Source organism: Salvelinus namaycush, chromosome 31, assembly GCF_016432855.1.
Source record: "Salvelinus namaycush isolate Seneca chromosome 31, SaNama_1.0, whole genome shotgun sequence".
NCBI lineage: Eukaryota > Metazoa > Chordata > Actinopteri > Salmoniformes > Salmonidae > Salvelinus > Salvelinus namaycush.
Window position 1 is genome coordinate 3,561,499 of NC_052337.1, and position 18,365 is coordinate 3,579,863.

The following is an 18,365-nucleotide window of genomic DNA, read 5'->3' on the forward strand; positions in this document are numbered from 1 at the left end:
TCTCTTACCCTACCTGTTAGGGGTTAACTCTCTCTCTCTCTTACCCTACCTGTTAGGGGTTAACTCTCTCTCTCTCTTACCCTACCTGTTAGGGGTTAACTCTCTCTCTCTCTTACCCTACCTGTTAGGGGTTAACTCTCTCTCTCTCTCTCACCCTACCTGTTAGGGGTTAACTCTCTCTCTCTCTCTCTTACCCTACCTGTTAGGGGTTAACTCTCTCTCTCTCTTACCCTACCTGTTAGGGGTTAACTCTCTCTCTCTCTTACCCTACCTGTTAGGGGTTAACTCTCTCTCTCTCTTACCCTACCTGTTAGGGGTTAACTCTCTCTCTCTTACCCTACCTGTTAGGGGTTATCTCTCTCTCTCTCTCTCTCTCTTACCCTACCTGTTAGGGGTTGACTCTCTCTCTCTCTCTCTTACCCTACCTGTTAGGGGTTAACTCTCTCTCTCTCTCTCTTACCCTACCTGTTAGGGGTTAACTCTCTCTCTCTCTCTTACCCTACCTGTTAGGGGTTATCTCTCTCTCTCTTACCCTACCTGTTAGGAGTTGACTCTCTCTCTCGCTCTCTCTTACCCTACCTGTTAGGGGTTAACTCTCTCTCTCTTACCCTACCTGTTAGGGGTTAACTCTCTCTCTCTCTCTCTTACCCTACCTGTTAGGGGTTATCTCTCTCTCTCTCTCTCTTACCCTACCTGTTAGGGGTTGACTCTCTCTCTCTCTTACCCTACCTGTTAGGAGTTGACTCTCTCTCTCGCTCTCTCTTACCCTACCTGTTAGGGGTTAACTCTCTCTCTCTTACCCTACCTGTTAGGGGTTAACTCTCTCTCTCTCTTACCCTACCTGTTAGGGGTTAACTCTCTCTCTCTCTTACCCTACCTGTTAGGGGTTAACTCTCTCTCTCTCTTACCCTACCTGTTAGGGGTTATCTCTCTCTCTCTCTCTTACCCTACCTGTTAGGGGTTAACTCTCTCTCTCTCTCTCTCTTACCCTACCTGTTAGGGGTTAACTCTCTCTCTCTCTCTTACCCTACCTGTTAGGGGTTGACTCGCTCTCTCTCTCTTACCCTACCTGTTAGGGGTTGACTCTCTCTCTCTCTTACCCTACCTGTTAGGGGTTAACTCTCTCTCTCTCTTACCCTACCTGTTAGGGGTTAACTCTCTCTCTCTCTTACCCTACCTGTTAGGGGTTGACTCTCTCTCTCTTACCCTACCTGTTAGGGGTTGACTCTCTCTCTCTCTTACCCTACCTGTTAGGGGTTAACTCTCTCTCTCTCTTACCCTACCTGTTAGGGGTTAACTCTCTCTCTCTCTTACCCTACCTGTTAGGGGTTGACTCTCTCTCTCTTACCCTACCTGTTAGGGGTTGACTCTCTCTCTCTCTTACCCTACCTGTTAGGGGTTAACTCTCTCTCTCTCTTACCCTACCTGTTAGGGGTTGACTCTCTCTCTCTCTTACCCTACCTGTTAGGGGTTAACTCTCTCTCTCTCTCTCTTACCCTACCTGTTAGGGGTTGACTCTCTCTCTCTCTCTCTCTTACCCTACCTGTTAAGGGTTGACTCTCTCTCTCTCTCTCTTACCCTACCTGTTAGGGGTTAACTCTCTCTCTCTTACCCTACCTGTTAGGGGTTGACTCTCTCTCTCTCTTACCCTACCTGTTAGGGGTTGACTCTCTCTCTCTCTCTTACCCTACCTGTTAGGGGTTGACTCTCTCTCTCTCTCTTACCCTACCTGTTAAGGGTTAACTCTCTCTCTCTCTCTTACCCTACCTGTTAGGGGTTGACTCTCTCTCTCTCTCTCTTACCCTACCTGTTAGGGGTTGACTCTCTCTCTCTCTTACCCTACCTGTTAGGGGTTAACTCTCTCTCTCTTACCCTACCTGTTAGGAGTTGACTCTCTCTCTCTCTCTCTCTTACCCTATCTGTTAGGGGTTAACTCTCTCTCTCTTACCCTACCTGTTAGGGGTTAACTCTCTCTCTCTCTTACCCTACCTGTTAGGGGTTAACTCTCTCTCTCTTACCCTACCTGTTAGGGGTTAACTCTCTCTCTCTTACCCTACCTGTTAGGGGTTAACTCTCTCTCTCTTACCCTACCTGTTAGAGGTTGACTCTCTCTCTCTCTCTTACCCTACCTGTTAGGGGTTAACTCTCTCTCTCTTACCCTACCTGTTAGGGGTTAACTCTCTCTCTCTCTTACCCTACCTGTTAGGGGTTAACTCTCTCTCTCTCTTACCCTACCTGTTAGGGGTTAACTCTCTCTCTCTCTTACCCTACCTGTTAGGGGTTAACTCTCTCTCTCTTACCCTACCTGTTAGGGGTTAACTCTCTCTCTCTCTTACCCTACCTGTTAGGGGTTAACTCTCTCTCTCTTACCCTACCTGTTAGGGGTTAACTCTCTCTCTCTCTTACCCTACCTGTTAGGGGTTAACTCTCTCTCTCTCTTACCCTACCTGTTAGGGTTAACTCTCTCTCTCTTACCCTACCTGTTAGGGGTTAACTCTCTCTCTCTCTTACCCTACCTGTTAGGGGTTAACTCTCTCTCTCTTACCCTACCTGTTAGGGGTTAACTCTCTCTCTCTCTTACCCTACCTGTTAGGGGTTGACTCTCTCTCTCTCTTACCCTACCTGTTAGGAGTTGACTCTCTCTCTCGCTCTCTCTTACCCTACCTGTTAGGGGTTAACTCTCTCTCTCTTACCCTACCTGTTAGGGGTTAACTCTCTCTCTCTCTTACCCTACCTGTTAGGGGTTAACTCTCTCTCTCTTACCCTACCTGTTAGGGGTTAACTCTCTCTCTCTCTCTTACCCTACCTGTTAGGGGTTAACTCTCTCTCTCTCTTACCCTACCTGTTAGGGGTTAACTCTCTCTCTCTCTTACCCTACCTGTTAGGGGTTAACTCTCTCTCTCTCTCTTACCCTACCTGTTAGGGGTTAACTCTCTCTCTCTCTCTTACCCTACCTGTTAGGGGTTAACTCTCTCTCTCTCTCTTACCCTACCTGTTAGGGGTTAACTCTCTCTCTCTCTCTCTCTTACCCTACCTGTTAGGGGTTGACTCTCTCTCTCTCTTACCCTACATGTTAGGGGTTGACTCTCTCTCTCTCTTACCCTACCTGTTAGGGGTTAACTCTCTCTCTCTCTTACCCTACCTGTTAGGGGTTAACTCTCTCTCTCTCTCTCTTACCCTACCTGTTAGGGGTTAACTCTCTCTCTCTCTCTTACCCTACCTGTTAGGGGTTAACTCTCTCTCTCTCTCTTACCCTACCTGTTAGGGGTTGACTCTCTCTCTCTCTTACCCTACCTGTTAGGGGTTGACTCTCTCTCTCTCTTACCCTACCTGTTAGGGGTTAACTCTCTCTCTCTCTTACCCTACCTGTTAGGGGTTAACTCTCTCTCTCTCTCTCTTACCCTACCTGTTAGGGGTTGACTCGCTCTCTCTCTCTTACCCTACCTGTTAGGGGTTAACTCTCTCTCTCTTACCCTACCTGTTAGGGGTTGACTCTCTCTCTCTCTTACCCTACATGTTAGGGGTTGACTCTCTCTCTCTCTTACCCTACCTGTTAGGGGTTAACTCTCTCTCTCTCTTACCCTACCTGTTAGGGGTTGACTCTCTCTCTCTCTTACCCTACCTGTTAGGGGTTAACTCTCTCTCTCTCTCTCTCTCTTACCCTACCTGTTAAGGGTTGACTCTCTCTCTCTCTCTCTTACCCTACCTGTTAGGGGTTAACTCTCTCTCTCTTACCCTACCTGTTAGGGGTTGACTCTCTCTCTCTCTCTTACCCTACCTGTTAGGGGTTAACTCTCTCTTACCCTACCTGTTAGGGGTTGACTCTCTCTCTCTTACCCTACCTGTTAGGGGTTGACTCTCTCTCTCTCTCTTACCCTACCTGTTAGGGGTTAACTCTCTCTTACCCTACCTGTTAGGGGTTGACTCTCTCTCTCTTACCCTACCTGTTAGGGGTTAACTCTCTCTCTCTCTTACCCTACCTGTTAGGGGTTGACTCTCTCTCTCTCTTACCCTACCTGTTAGGGGTTGACTCTCTCTCTCTCTCTCTTACCCTACCTGTTAAGGGTTAACTCTCTCTCTCTCTCTTACCCTACCTGTTAAGGGTTAACTCTCTCTCTCTCTCTTACCCTACCTGTTAGGGGTTAACTCTCTCTCTCTCTTACCCTACCTGTTAGGGGTTGACTCTCTCTCTCTCTTACCCTACCTGTTAGGGGTTAACTCTCTCTCTCTCTTACCCTACCTGTTAGGGGTTAACTCTCTCTCTCTCTCTTACCCTACCTGTTAGGGGTTAACTCTCTCTCTCTTGCCCTACCTGTCCTAAGGACCCATTTGAAGGGATCTCAGAAGAGTACAGGAAGGCCCTGGGAGAGGAGGAGCACAGGCTGCTCACTGGGTTCTTTAATAAAACCGGCACTGATTCCATCCTGCTGGAGATGCACGAGTTCCTGATACTGGTCCTGAAGGGTCCCCGCGCATCTGACACCTACAGGCCTGACTGGGGGTAAGGCTACAGCCTGCAGGACACACTCTCTCACACACACACACACACACACACGTGCTAGTAAAGGCCCAATGAGCAATGTGGAGTGGTTGTACTTGCAATTTGTATAGAATGCTGAACATTCAAATGTTTCATGTGTAGCACTTAACCCTCTGGAAACGACGTCCACACGGACACACATTAGCACAGTATGACTGGGGGGAAATGAATGAAGTGCAATGGGGAACTTATTTTCTCCACAGATCATTGATGATCTTCCCTGATGTTTCCCTGAACTTTAAAATACCTTTCTGGTGCCCTTCTTATCCCTTCAAAAGCATACTTTCCTCCGACTGAAAGTCAAAAATATATTTTAAAAAAAATGTCCATCTTAACCAGTAAAAATCATTCAACTAGTTCTGTGAACCTCACATGTCCATTGTATTGCCTTTCTCTTCTAGTCTGAAAGACACACTTGTGGCCTACATGGAACGTAAGAACCTGGACATGCCACCTGATGTCGAGGAGTTCTTCCCTGAAGAGATCGAACTGTCTCAGTACATCGAAGCCTGGAAGTTTGCGGTGGCATTGAAACGGGAGAGGAGTCAGAGGTAGCTCCAACCTCTCACACTCACGCTCATTGATTTAATATGCAATGGAGAAGAAGGGGGAAAAAAACAGCAAATGTAAACACATCTGGGAGCCCCCTCGTCATTAGTGAAGGAAGGTACAAAGCTGCAGTTACTGTCTCCTAGCGGTCTAAACGGCTGCCTCCAGAACACATATGCCTCTGCAGCATGGGTTCCAATCCGGCACAATGATATCTCAGCAAAAAACTCTCTATACTATCTTTCCCACTGTCTCTCCTCTATCCAATAAAACATATATTTTTTTAAATGATTAAAAAAAAGATATACCTTTTTTTAAAGCTGCGGTTACTAGGAAAGGATAAGAGCAATAGTAAAGTGAATACGTGAATTTTGTTTCGCCGTAAGTTGGTTAGCTAGCCAGAGTTATGTGCATTTTATTTACAGCTATCTACCACTCGTACTCGCTTTTCTTCATGCCTCCAAAATGCTGAGACTCTAGTTATGTCAAGGTTCTGACAATGGAAGAACAGGTGATGGCATTCCAGGCCTTTACATTTTTTGATTTTATGTTAAAAAAATATATAATAATTGGGGGAATAATTACTTTTATTAGATTTACTTTAACTTCAATTAAATGTAGGTTGGTTAGGCCTACTGTCATCATAGTTTCTGACACATCACTAGCTTTTAAATGTGTAATAAGTACATTAAACACAAGAATCGGGAACATTGTCAGTGAAGAGTTGTGAAAATATGTAGTAAGGAAAATGCATAGAGTTAGATAGAGGACTCATCTTTGTATTTGTGCCATTGTAGTGTCTGTAACAGCCTCAATGGCACTGCCCATTCTATCTCCAATTTTGAAGTAGTCAATTTTCTTATTTTTTTGTGTTTAAAAAAAACATATATATATATACACAAATATTGGTGGTTTACTGGCACCAGCAGTGTTGAAGTCTTAAACTAAATGATGTGTGTTATTCCAGTTGACTATTTAAAAATTGTGGAAGCCTTAAATATCAATCTTAAAAAGGGTTATATCTATTTAGAGTCCTCTAACTTACTATGGTAAAATGTCAGCAACAAAACATGTACCAGTTACACCTCCGACATCGCAATGATATGCTATGCAGTTTAATGTAGATCTGATTAAATCTAGATGATATGCAGTTTAATGTAGATCTGATTAAATCTAGATGATATGCAGTTTAATGTAGATCTGATTAAATCTAGATGATATGCAGTTTAATGTAGATCTGATTAAATCTAGATGATATGCAGTTTAATGTAGATCTGATTAAATCTAGATGATATGCAGTTTAATGTAGATCTGATTAAATCTAGATATGCTATGCAGTTTAATGTAGATCTGATTAAATCTAGATGATATGCTATGCAGTTTAATGTAGATCTGATTAAATCTAGATATGCTATGCAGTTTAATGTAGATCTGATTAAATCTAGATGATATGCTATGCAGTTTAATGTAGATCTGATTAAATCTAGATATGCTATGCAGTTTAATGTAGATCTGATTAAATCTAGATGATATGCTATGCAGTTTAATGTAGATCTGATTTAAATCTAGGCCCTAGTCTAGACTTGAAGTATAGTAAATTGTCAGTTTGTTCATTTGGAAGTTATTTTATATTGCAGTTGGGCAATTGATCATGAATCTCAAGGATGAAATTGGTTTGTGAAAAATGTTATTGTGCTTATTAAAACAATGATTGAAACAAAAAATAATTGTGCTATCGAGTGTGTGTGTGTGTGTGTTTTTGGGGGGGGGGGGGGGGAATATTTTACTCCGTCACTAACATATGCCGCGTTCAAGTGCTATCGGGAACCTCAGAGTTAAAATTAACATAATTTATTTGCGTAGTGCCTCCTATTGATGGATTCTGGTACTTTCAAGTGGGGGAAATCAGAGCTCATGTTTCTACCACAAGTTTCTGTGTTGGAAATGTCACAGTCTCCTAGGTCTGACTAGCAGGTGAACACAGCATTAGACCCAGCGACCCATGAAGATCATAGGCCATCATCACTCCATAGTTGAGAACAACAATAAAAAAGATTAGCTTCACTGTCCTAATACATACTATAAACTGGGTGGTTCGAGCCCTGAAGAGGACTGGCCACCCCTCATAGCCTGGTTCCTCTCTAGGTTTCTTCCTAGGTTTTGGCCTTTCTAGGGAGTTTTTCCTAGCCACCGTGCTTCTACACCTGCATTGCTTGCTGTTAGGGGTTTTAGGCTGGGTTTCTGTACAGCACTTTGAGACATCAGCTGATGTACAAAGGGCTTTATAAATACATTTGATTTGATTTGATTTTGATTTGAATGCTGATTGACTGACAGCCGTGGTATATCAGACTGTATACCACGGGTACGACAAAACATGACATTTTTACTGCTCTAATTACGTTGGTAACCAGTTTATAATAGCAATAAGGCACCTCGGGGGTTTGTGGTATATGGCCAATATACCACAGCTAAGGGCTGTGTCCAGGCACTCCACATTGCGTCGTGCTTAAGAACAGCCCTTAGCCGTGGTATATTGGCCATATACCACACCCCCTCATGCATTATTGCTTAATTGAGGGTTCAGTTTCTAAGTGGTATATAATATGCAATTGGCCTTTCATTAAACAGCATATTTTTCCATACTTTTATATTTTTTTTAATTCAAAGTTCACTGAGTTTTGTAACTGGGTTCTTTCTTGTAGGCCTTTTTGAAATTTGATTGATGGACGAATAGTTAATAATGAAAGCCCACAATTGTCAATGTTCCTGACATTCTGCTATGTAATACTCTCCCCTTTTACCTGTGTTTTGGAATCAAGCTCACTTTATTAAAAAATAAATAAAAATGTAACCCTAATTTTACCTGGTAAGTTGACTGAGAACACATTCTCATTTACAGCAACGACCTGGGGAACGGTTACAGGGGAGATGAAGGGGGATGAATGAGCCAATTGGAAGTTGGGGATGATTAGCTGGCCATGACGATACGAGGGCCATATTGGGAATTTAGCCAGGACACCGGGGTTAACACCTCTACTCTTACAATAAGTCCCGGGGGATGTTTAGTGACCACAGAGAGTCAGGACACCCGTTTAACGTCCCATCTGAAAGACTGAGTGGTCCGTGTGTTTTTACTAGAACGTTCCCATGAAACTACAAGACTTACTGTAATGTTGTTTTGAATGGGTAGTATTCTTTTAGTTGATTTGAGAATAATTGATTGTGCATGAAATGATGGGAGCCATTTAAAATGTGTTATTTCAGGTTTATTTATGATCTGAAGGATGATGACTTCAGGGGCTCTGTACTCCTGATGCTCATACAGTCCATCAGTGGCCAGGAGTCAGCAGATGGCTCGGGTAATGGCTCTTGCTCATACAGTCCATCAGTGGACAGGAGTCAGCAGATGGCTCGGGTAATGGCTCTTGCTCATACAGTCCATCAGTGGACAGGAGTCAGGAGATGACTCAGGTAATGGCTCTTGCTCATACAGTCCATCAGTGGACAGGAGTCAGCAGATGGCTCGGGTAATGGCTCTTGCTCATACAGTCCATCAGTGGCCAGGAGTCAGGAGATGGCTCGGGTAATGGCTCTTGCTGATACAGTCCATCAGTGGACAGGAGTCAGCAGATGGCTCGGGTAATGACTCTTGCTGATACAGTCCATCGGTGGACAGGAGTCAGGAGATGGCTCGGGTAATGGCTCTTGCTCATACAGTCCATCAGTGGACAGGAGTCAGCAGATGGCTCGGGTAATGGCTCTTGCTCATACAGTCCATCAGTGGACAGGAGTCAGCAGATGGCTCGGGTAATGGCTCTTGCTGATACAGTCCATCAGTGGACAGGAGTCAGCAGATGGCTCGGGTAATGGCTCTTGCTGATACAGTCCATCAGTGGACAGGAGTCAGCAGATTGCTCAGATAATGGCTCTTGCTGATACAGTCCATCAGTGGACAGGAGTCAGCAGATGGCTCGGGTAATGGCTCTTGCTCATACAGTCCATCAGTGGACAGGAGTCAGCAGATGGCTCGGGTAATGGCTCTTGCTGATACAGTCCATCAGTGGACAGGAGTCAGCAGATGGCTCGGGTAATGGCTCTTGCTGATACAGTCCATCAGTGGACAGGAGTCAGCAGATTGCTCAGATAATGGCTCTTGCTGATACAGTCCATCAGTGGACAGGAGTCAGCAGATGGCTCGGGTAATGGCTCTTGCTGATACAGTCCATCAGTGGACAGGAGTCAGCAGATGGCTCAGATAATGGCTCTTGCGTTGTATGATTCATTATGACAGTTAGGTTTTTTGAATTACGATGTTTAACTAGAGCCTTATTTAGGGCCAGGAAGTTTTCCCTGGTCAAATCACATGATCCTGGGGAAAAACTCCTGGCCCTGTTGTGGTAAACTTGGAATATCTTTGGTAACTGTGGTTACCCCAGTCAACAAGCGCCAAACCAGCATGCGTTTGCAGAGAGTAGAATGATCTGTGGTGGCTGCTTTGCACAACGTGCTATCCATGCTGTTTCCCTATCAGATAGTAGATCTGTGACTGGTGCTACGTGCTGGAGTCCATGATGATTGTTCTCAACACTACGTACAGTAAGAAGAGTCCTGTTATACACACACACAGGTGACACTGGCTCTTAAGCAAACCTCTCACATTTCAGCCATGTCCGATGTCCCTTTAACTACGACGACCCCTGAACCCACTACTACACACCACCACTACACATAAACCTACAAAAGCTCCTGATGCTGACACCGAACCCTCGACTACAACAACAGCTCGCCGCTGAACACCTGACACCACCACAAAGAAACCAACCCTGGCTACTGTCACTACCGCCAAGGCAACACCGAGTCCACCTATGGAGGCTCCAGAGCTGGTGTGTGGGTCGGAACCTCCTAGAGGTGGGTCTCAGCCGGGCTGGCCTGGAGTCCATTGGTCTGGATGCTTCCACTGCTCACCTGGCCGACCAGCTCTGCTCCCCAGGAGCATATAAGGACACAGTGTGGCACCAGGGGGAATGCAAGGCGGGCAGCTGTGGAAACCCTGAAGGTGAGAAAATGCATATTATGTTCAGTCATGTAGGGTCTATGGTAACATTGTGTTAACCCTTCCTGGTCACCTGTGCTATAACCCATCCTGGTCACCTGTGCTATAACCCATCCTGGTCAACTGTGCTAACCCTTCCTGGTCACCTGTGCTAACCCTTCCTGGTCACCTGTGCTATAACCCATCCTGGTCACCTGTGCTATAACCCATCCTGGTCACCTGTGCTATAACCCTTCCTGGTCACCTGTACAAACCCTTCCTGGTCACCTGTGCTATAACCCTTCCTGGTCACCTGTGCTATAACCCTTCCTGGTCACCTGTACTATAACCCTTCCTGGTCACCTGTACTAACCCTTCCTGGTCACCTGTACTATAACCCTTCCTGGTCACCTGTACTAACCCTTCCTGGTCACCTGTACTATAACCCTTCCTGGTCACCTGTGCTATAACCCTTCCTGGTCACCTGTGCTAACCCTTCCTGGTCACCTGTACAAACCCTTCCTGGTCACCTGTGCTATAACCCTTCCTGGTCACCTGTACTATAACCCTTCCTGGTCACCTGTACTAACCCTTCCTGGTCACCTGTACAAACCCTTCCTGGTCACCTGTGCTATAACCCTTCCTGGTCACCTGTACTAACCCTTCCTGGTCACCTGTACTATAACCCTTCCTGGTCACCTGTACTATAACCCTTCCTGGTCACCTGTGCTAACCCTTCCTGGTCACCTGTACTATAACCCTTCCTGGTCACCTGTGCTATAACCCTTCCTGGTCACCTGTACAAACCCTTCCTGGTCACCTGTGCTATAACCCTTCCTGGTCACCTGTGCTATAACCCATCCTGGTCACCTGTGCTATAACCCTTCCTGGTCACCTGTGCTAACCCATCCTGGTCACCTGTACTAAAACTTCCTGGTCACCTGTGCTAACCCTTCCTGGTCACCTGTACAAACCCTTCCTGGTCACCTGTGCTAACCCTTCCTAGTCACCTGTACTAACCCTTCCTGGTCACCTGTACTAACCCTTCCTGGTCACCTGTACTAACCCTTCCTGGTCACCTGTACTAAAACTTCCTGGTCACCTGTACAAACCCTTCCTGGTCACCTGTGCTATAACCCTTCCTGGTCACCTGTGCTAACCCTTCCTGGTCACCTGTACTAAAACTTCCTGGTCACCTGTACTAAAACTTCCTGGTCACCTGTACTAAAACTTCCTGGTCACCTGTACAAACCCTTCCTGGTCACCTGTACAAACCCTTCCTGGTCACCTGTGCTATAACCCTTCCTGGTCACCTGTGCTATAACCCTTCCTGGTCACCTGTACTAACCCTTCCTGGTCACCTGTACTAAAACTTCCTGGTCACCTGTACTAAAACTTCCTGGTCACCTGTACTAAAACTTCCTGGTCACCTGTACTAAAACTTCCTGGTCACCTGTACTAAAACTTCCTGGTCACCTGTACTAAAACTTCCTGGTCACCTGTACTAAAACTTCCTGGTCACCTGTACAAACCCTTCCTGGTCACCTGTGCTATAACCCTTCCTGGTCACCTGTGCTATAACCCTTCCTGGTCACCTGTGCTATAACCCTTCCTGGTCACCTGTGCTATAACCCTTCTTGGTCACCTGTGCTATAACCCTTCCTGGTCACCTGTCCTATAACCCTTCCTGGTCACCTGTCCTATAACCCTTCCTGGTCACCTGTCCTATAACCCTTCCTGGTCACCTGTCCTATAACCCTTCCTGGTCACCTGTGCTATAACCCTTCCTGGTCACCTGTGCTATAACCCTTCCTGGTCACCTGTGCTATAACCCTTCCTGGTCACCTGTGCTATAACCCTTCCTGGTCACCTGTGCTATAACCCATCCTGGTCACCTGTGCTATAACCCATCCTGGTCACCTGTGCTATAACCCATCCTGGTCACCTGTGCTATAACCCATCCTGGTCACCTGTGCTAACCCATCCTGGTCACCTGTGCTATAACCCTTCCTGGTCACCTGTGCTATAACCCTTCCTGGTCACCTGTGCTATAACCCTTCCTGGTCACCTGTGCTATAACCCTTCCTGGTCACCTGTGCTATAACCCTTCCTGGTCACCTGTGCTATAACCCTTCCTGGTCACCTGTGCTATAACCCTTCCTGGTCACCTGTGCTATAACCCTTCTTGGTCACCTGTGCTATAACCCTTCCTGGTCACCTGTCCTATAACCCTTCCTGGTCACCTGTCCTATAACCCTTCCTGGTCACCTGTCCTATAACCCTTCCTGGTCACCTGTCCTATAACCCTTCCTGGTCACCTGTCCTATAACCCTTCCTGGTCACCTGTCCTATAGCCCATCCTGGTCACCTGTGCTATAACCCTTCCTGGTCACCTGTGCTCTAACCCTTCCTGGTCACCTGTGCTCTAACCCTTCCTGGTCACCTGTGCTATAACCCTTCCTGGTCACCTGTGCTATAACCCTTCCTGGTCACCTGTGCTATAACCCTTCCTGGTCACCTGTGCTATAACCCTTCCTGGTCACCTGTGCTATAACCCTTCCTGGTCACCTGTGCTATAACCCTTCCTGGTCACCTGTGCTATAACCCTTCCTGGTCACCTGTGCTATAACCCTTCCTGGTCACCTGTGCTATAACCCTTCCTGGTCACCTGTGCTATAACCCTTCCTGGTCACCTGTCCTATAACCCTTCCTGGTCACCTGTGCTATAACCCTTCCTGGTCACCTGTGCTATAACCCTTCCTGGTCACCTGTGCTATAACCCTTCCTGGTCACCTGTGCTATAACCCTTCCTGGTCACCTGTACTATAACCCTTCCTGGTCACCTGTGCTATAACCCTTCCTGGTCACCTGTGCTATAACCCAGCCTGGTCACCTGTGCTATAACCCTTCCTGGTCACCTGTGCTATAACCCTTCCTGGTCACCTGTGCTACCTATATACACACACGTGACCCATGACCCCAACATATAGTGTCCTCTAGCGTACAAAACAAGTCAAAATAACCCTTGACAGACAACATACACAACTCATAAACAGACCAAAATGTCTCCTACACAGATAGTGATTGGATCATTTTGATCAGTTCACGAAATCCACATGTTAGCACAAGGTGTTAACGAGGATTCTTACTCCCCTTGCTCTTTCCCCCTCAGACTTGTTCAAGGAGGAAGAATCCACTCCGTATCCCGCTCTGTCCCAATCAAGACCCTTACTATCGGACCAATCACCTGTAAGTATGAACCATAGAAATAGTAATTCTAGTTAATTCATTCTAGTAATTCCATTTCTATGGTACGAACCTCAGTAGCTTGTGAAATTCTGCCAGTCAGAAGAGAGCTGGACCTGATGCTGTTGTTGATGTCATAGTGGGACTAGACCAGTGGTTTTCAAACCTCTCTTTGGGGACCACCAGACGTTTCACAACGTCTCACCTGATTCATCTAGTCAAGGGCTTGATGTTTTAATTGACGAGTTCAATCAGGTGAGCTAGCTGTGGAATTGTTCAAATACATGGAAACAGCTGTGGGTGAGGTTTGGAGAGGTTTCCCTCTCAACGAGAGGTTTGAAAACCCACTGGACTAGATGAACAGGTGACTGTCTTATTCTCTTTGACCTACAGGGGACCAGGATCTGGAGGGAGCTGTACGTCATCACCTACCTGTTTCCTGTCTTCTTATCCATATGTCCCTCGAGCACGTCTAGTGCCACCCCCCTCACTCTTTTTATTTAGAACATAAAAAATGTCTTATTTGGAACGGGAGGAATCCTAGAATAAGCCTCACTGCCCTACAATGTCCTAGGAAATCTGGTCATCTTTCTTTCACCAACTTTAAGCTATAGTACTTGGCTTTTCAGATGAGAACATTTAAGACCTGGCTAGACCCTACCTCCGATGTGCCTTGGCGAATAGTCAACAACAAAAAGATATGCTTTGTGCTCCCCAATCAGAATGCAAGATCTTCCATTTTCTGGGACAAAGCAAAAAACTTTGTCTCACATTGGGTCTATATCAAGCGCCTTGATTGTTTTGGCAGCAAATCAATAACTTCTACTCCTCAATCTTAATGAAATCTCACAGATTTTGGAATAATTTCCTACTGTCTGGTTACATGCCCTTCACCTTTCCCCAATGATCTGGTATACATGTACTGTCAGATATCTGTAATTCACAAGGTCATAGTTAATTTCAAGTTTTTAAAAGAATCATATCCCCCTCACTGGTTCTTATGATGTACCTTGGGATGCCAGACCGGCCCTTGGTCTTGTATCTGCAATGTACAACAGGCATTCCTCCTCATTATAGTTAGGGAAGTTAGGGAAAATATATTCTTAAACACTGTACTGGAGTGGGATTGGTCCTCAATTTGGGGTAACATTAATTATTCAAAGAACCAGCTCATCCACTATAATTTTCATAAGACTTATCATAATCCTGAATGTAGATTTAAGATGAATCATAGGATTTATCATAATCCTGAACATAGATTTAAAATGAATCATGGGATTTATCATAATCCTGAACATAGATTTAAAATGAATCATAGGATTTATCATAATCTTGAACGTAGATTTAAGATGAATCATAGGATTTGTCATAATCCTGAACGTAGATTTAATCTGAGTGACACTGATTTATATAACTTCTGTTCATGTTCTGAAGTTGGTCATTTAATGCACATATTTTGGAACTGCGCAAATATAAAAACCATTCTCAAATAATATAATCAAATGTTATTTGTCACATGCTCCGAATACAACAGGTGTAGTAGACCTTACAGTGAATTGAGGATGTCGATTACGGTAACAAGTCTGCTTTTTAACAGAGGACCATGTCCCTGCCCTAGCCGACAGTGACCTGCGCAAAATACTACGCAGCATAATCTGGATATGCATGCAACAAAAGTTCAACATTCACGTTCTGCTACCGTTTCTGTCAAGCCGTCGACACATACAGTTTGACGTATACGTTCGATAAATCGAACGTATGCACCACACAGAACGCACTGCAACTATCGTCTGCAACGCAATGCTGCAAGGCAAACGCAGCGTTTCATTGGAAATGAATGTAATTCTGGTGTACCAAAATGCATGAAACTCTCGATGTGATCGAAGCGTGAATGGCCTAATCTGAACCAGGACTTTCTGGTCAGGGATTTACTCTTGATCAAACCATTTACATTTCAGTAGCCTAGTACATGCATTGTGGGATGTATGCCTTTTTACCACTAGATGGCAGCAAATATGTACTTTTCATTGACAATATCAGTAATTCTGAGGCTGGAAAGAAATTACTTCTGTTGAAATACATGGCCATGTCAAATAATAAGCTTCCAATCACACTGGATTATTCAAAACCAATTCCCATACTACTCACACACTAATAAAGCCTTTTTACAGAATCAGACACCACCACTACACCTCATACAAGTACTTGGGAGTATGGCTAGACAGTACTCTGTCCTCTAGACTTGGTTTCCTCTATCGTAATCGCTCCTCTTTCACCCCAGCTGCCAAACTAACCCTGATTCAGATGACCAGCCTACGTAAGTTATAGATCAGCAGGTAAGGGTGCTCTCGAGCGGCTAGATGTTCTTTACCATTCGGCCATCAGATTTGCCACCAATGCCCCTTATAGGACACATCACAGCACTCTATACTCCTCTGTAAACTGGTCATCTGTATACCCGTCGCAATCACCTACTGGTTGATGCTTATTTATAAAACCCTCTTAGGCCTCACTCCCCCCCCCCCCATCTGAGATATCTACTGCAGCCCTCATCCTCCACATACAACACCCGTTCTGCCAGTCACATTCTGTTAAAAGTCCCCAAAACACACACATCCCTGGGTCGCTCGTCTTTTCAGTTTTATGTAGTGTTGTCTCTCTTGTCCTGATGTGTGTTTTGTAATGTATTTTTTTATTTTTAATCCCAGCCCCCTGTCCCCACAGGAGGTCATTTGCCAATTGCATTTGCCTTTTGGTAGGCCATCATTGTAAATAAGAATTTGTTCTTAACTGACTTGCCTAGTTAAATAAAAACACACTAACTCCAGCACCAGACACAACCATTACTTGGCCTACGTGTGAGCCAGTCTAAGATTTTTTTATTTTTAATCAGCAAAATGTGTATCACAAAGCATTAATTTCCATAGATCATAATCAATGCAGCACACAATCATTATGCAATTTATTATATTGTTGTCTGAGTCATGTTTTATCATTTGGTTTAAAAACACAGGCTAATTGAGGAGCTGCTTTTATCTGAGTCTGCTTGATTCTTTCAACACCTTGTACCGTCACGGTGCATGCATAGCGGGACCCTGTGATCCAGTCAGCGTATTGGCAGTGGACTCACTTGATTCCAGATCTGATATATGTGTGCGTGCCGCAACAAGAGGTCATTTGAACGCGGGTGGTGGAGAAATACACACAGCGCACGCTTGTTGGAACCCGCGTCCATAGCCTATATTCGCTCTTTCCTATCCGTGACAGAGGCTGCAAAAAAAATGACGATCAAGAAAAGTAAAACCGTCGTTTTTGAAAAACGTGCAGGGGATTTAACGGCGTTGTATTGTATGAATGATTGGATGATTGCAGTGGTGTTGGCTATTATTGCCATGATGTCTGTATGGGCTGCACTCATCATATACAGATATATACAGACAGAGAGAGGTAAAAGAAGGAAGGTTGATGACGACACTATTTTGGAAACTGAAAAGGACGAAAATGAGACGAGAAACGAAGAAAAAATACTATCCTGTGTCGAGTCAACAGGTAAATCAACATTTATTAGTGTTCATTCTTCACTGATCGGTCCTAGGATTTTAATGAAGTCGAACGTGGCCCATATGCAGCATAATTGCCGTCTACGCGTGTTATGTTTTGCGCTATATCAGAGATCCGCCATGATAATAGATAAGGAAGCCTACTACAGTCATGTCTACAAACACGTGTGCGCAGGTCTCCTTGAAGCCGTCAGCTGTGTGAGCGCGCAGGAGATTGGAAATATAAATTGTTATATCAATGAAGCCCTTTGCTTAAGTGAAAAACAAATATCAGTTGTCTCTAACAAAATTCCGTAGTTTAATTGTCTGTATAATGCTTTAGATATTACAGTAGCTATGTTTGCTGGGTCGGATAGGTTACTTTCTAGTTACTTGTCAGAAATTGTAATCAGTAAAGTAACTTTTGTTTTACACACACTCTAACGTAGTTTGATTACTTTTGCATTACTTTCCCCTTAAAGAGGCAGACAAAAATAATCATAGTGGTCTCTGTATGGGGTCAATTTCACGCCATATGGTATTGAATTCAAAATAAAATAAATCGTGAACATGAAAAATAAAGTTGAGAATGTAAACATAGTTTCGAGGACGGGTGAAATAATGGATGTTGAAATTAAAACCAAACAATTGAAAGCAAAATGTATACAATTGTAAACAAAAATAAGACATCAAAAGCAAAACCCCAAAACTTGTAATCAAAGCGAGAGCAAAACTATATGACAAATTATTAAAATATTTGAAAACGAATGCAAACATCGTTTCCCGTTAAACTTTCCCAGCAACCAATCCTATTGAATACGTTTTGCCTACGCTCTTGCCTGCATGTACTACCTTTTGGTTACGCTACTCGTATCTTTGTTTTCAGCGTCAGTCCTTTCGAGTGTGAGGTTTGGCATTATTTTTCCGTGAAGGGCGGGATTTAGAGGGAAGCGTAGACAACGAGTCTCCATTGGTCCGCTAGGTTTGGAGTGACGGTTCTATCATCAACAGAGTTATAGGCTACACTACAGCAAGGACCTGCATGCTTTTCATGATCAGGAAACCTCAGTTGACCTTGTCATTTCAGATAATGTGACAGTAGCCTCACAATATCTCTCAATATGCCACCATTAATTGGATATTTGAGTGATTTATAAAATAAAAGTGAGCTATACCTGACAAGTATGAGTGGTTTAGGTTAATTTCCCATCCTTTGTGGGCTCTGCCTGTCAAGCAGCAGAAGGGCGCATTTGCCGATGTACAGTTAACGTTAGCTAGTAATGTTAACTTTGCTAGCTACTGGTAGAAACTTCAGTTAGCTAGTAATGTTAACTTTGCTAACTTACTGGTAGAAACGTTGTACAGTTAGCTGGTAATGTTAACGTTGCTAGCTACTGATAGAAACTTTTTACAGTTAGCTGGTAATGTTAACTTTGCTAGCTACTGGTAGAAACTT

At 44.5% G+C, this 18,365-nt stretch overlaps 1 protein-coding gene across 1 annotated transcript in view; it reads left to right on the plus strand.

Annotated features, from left to right (window-relative positions):
• LOC120026149 (E3 ubiquitin-protein ligase rnf213-alpha-like) overlaps positions 1 to 6,813 on the plus strand; it is a 102,222-nt gene extending 95,409 nt beyond the window's left edge. The window contains exons 61-62 of the mRNA XM_038970969.1: positions 4,323 to 4,501; positions 4,942 to 6,813. Coding sequence (XP_038826897.1) covers positions 4,323 to 4,501; positions 4,942 to 5,095 — 333 coding nt within the window. The 3' untranslated portion in view covers positions 5,096 to 6,813. The remainder of the gene's footprint in view (positions 1 to 4,322; positions 4,502 to 4,941) is intronic.
• Positions 6,814 to 18,365: the final 11,552 nt, after the last annotated feature.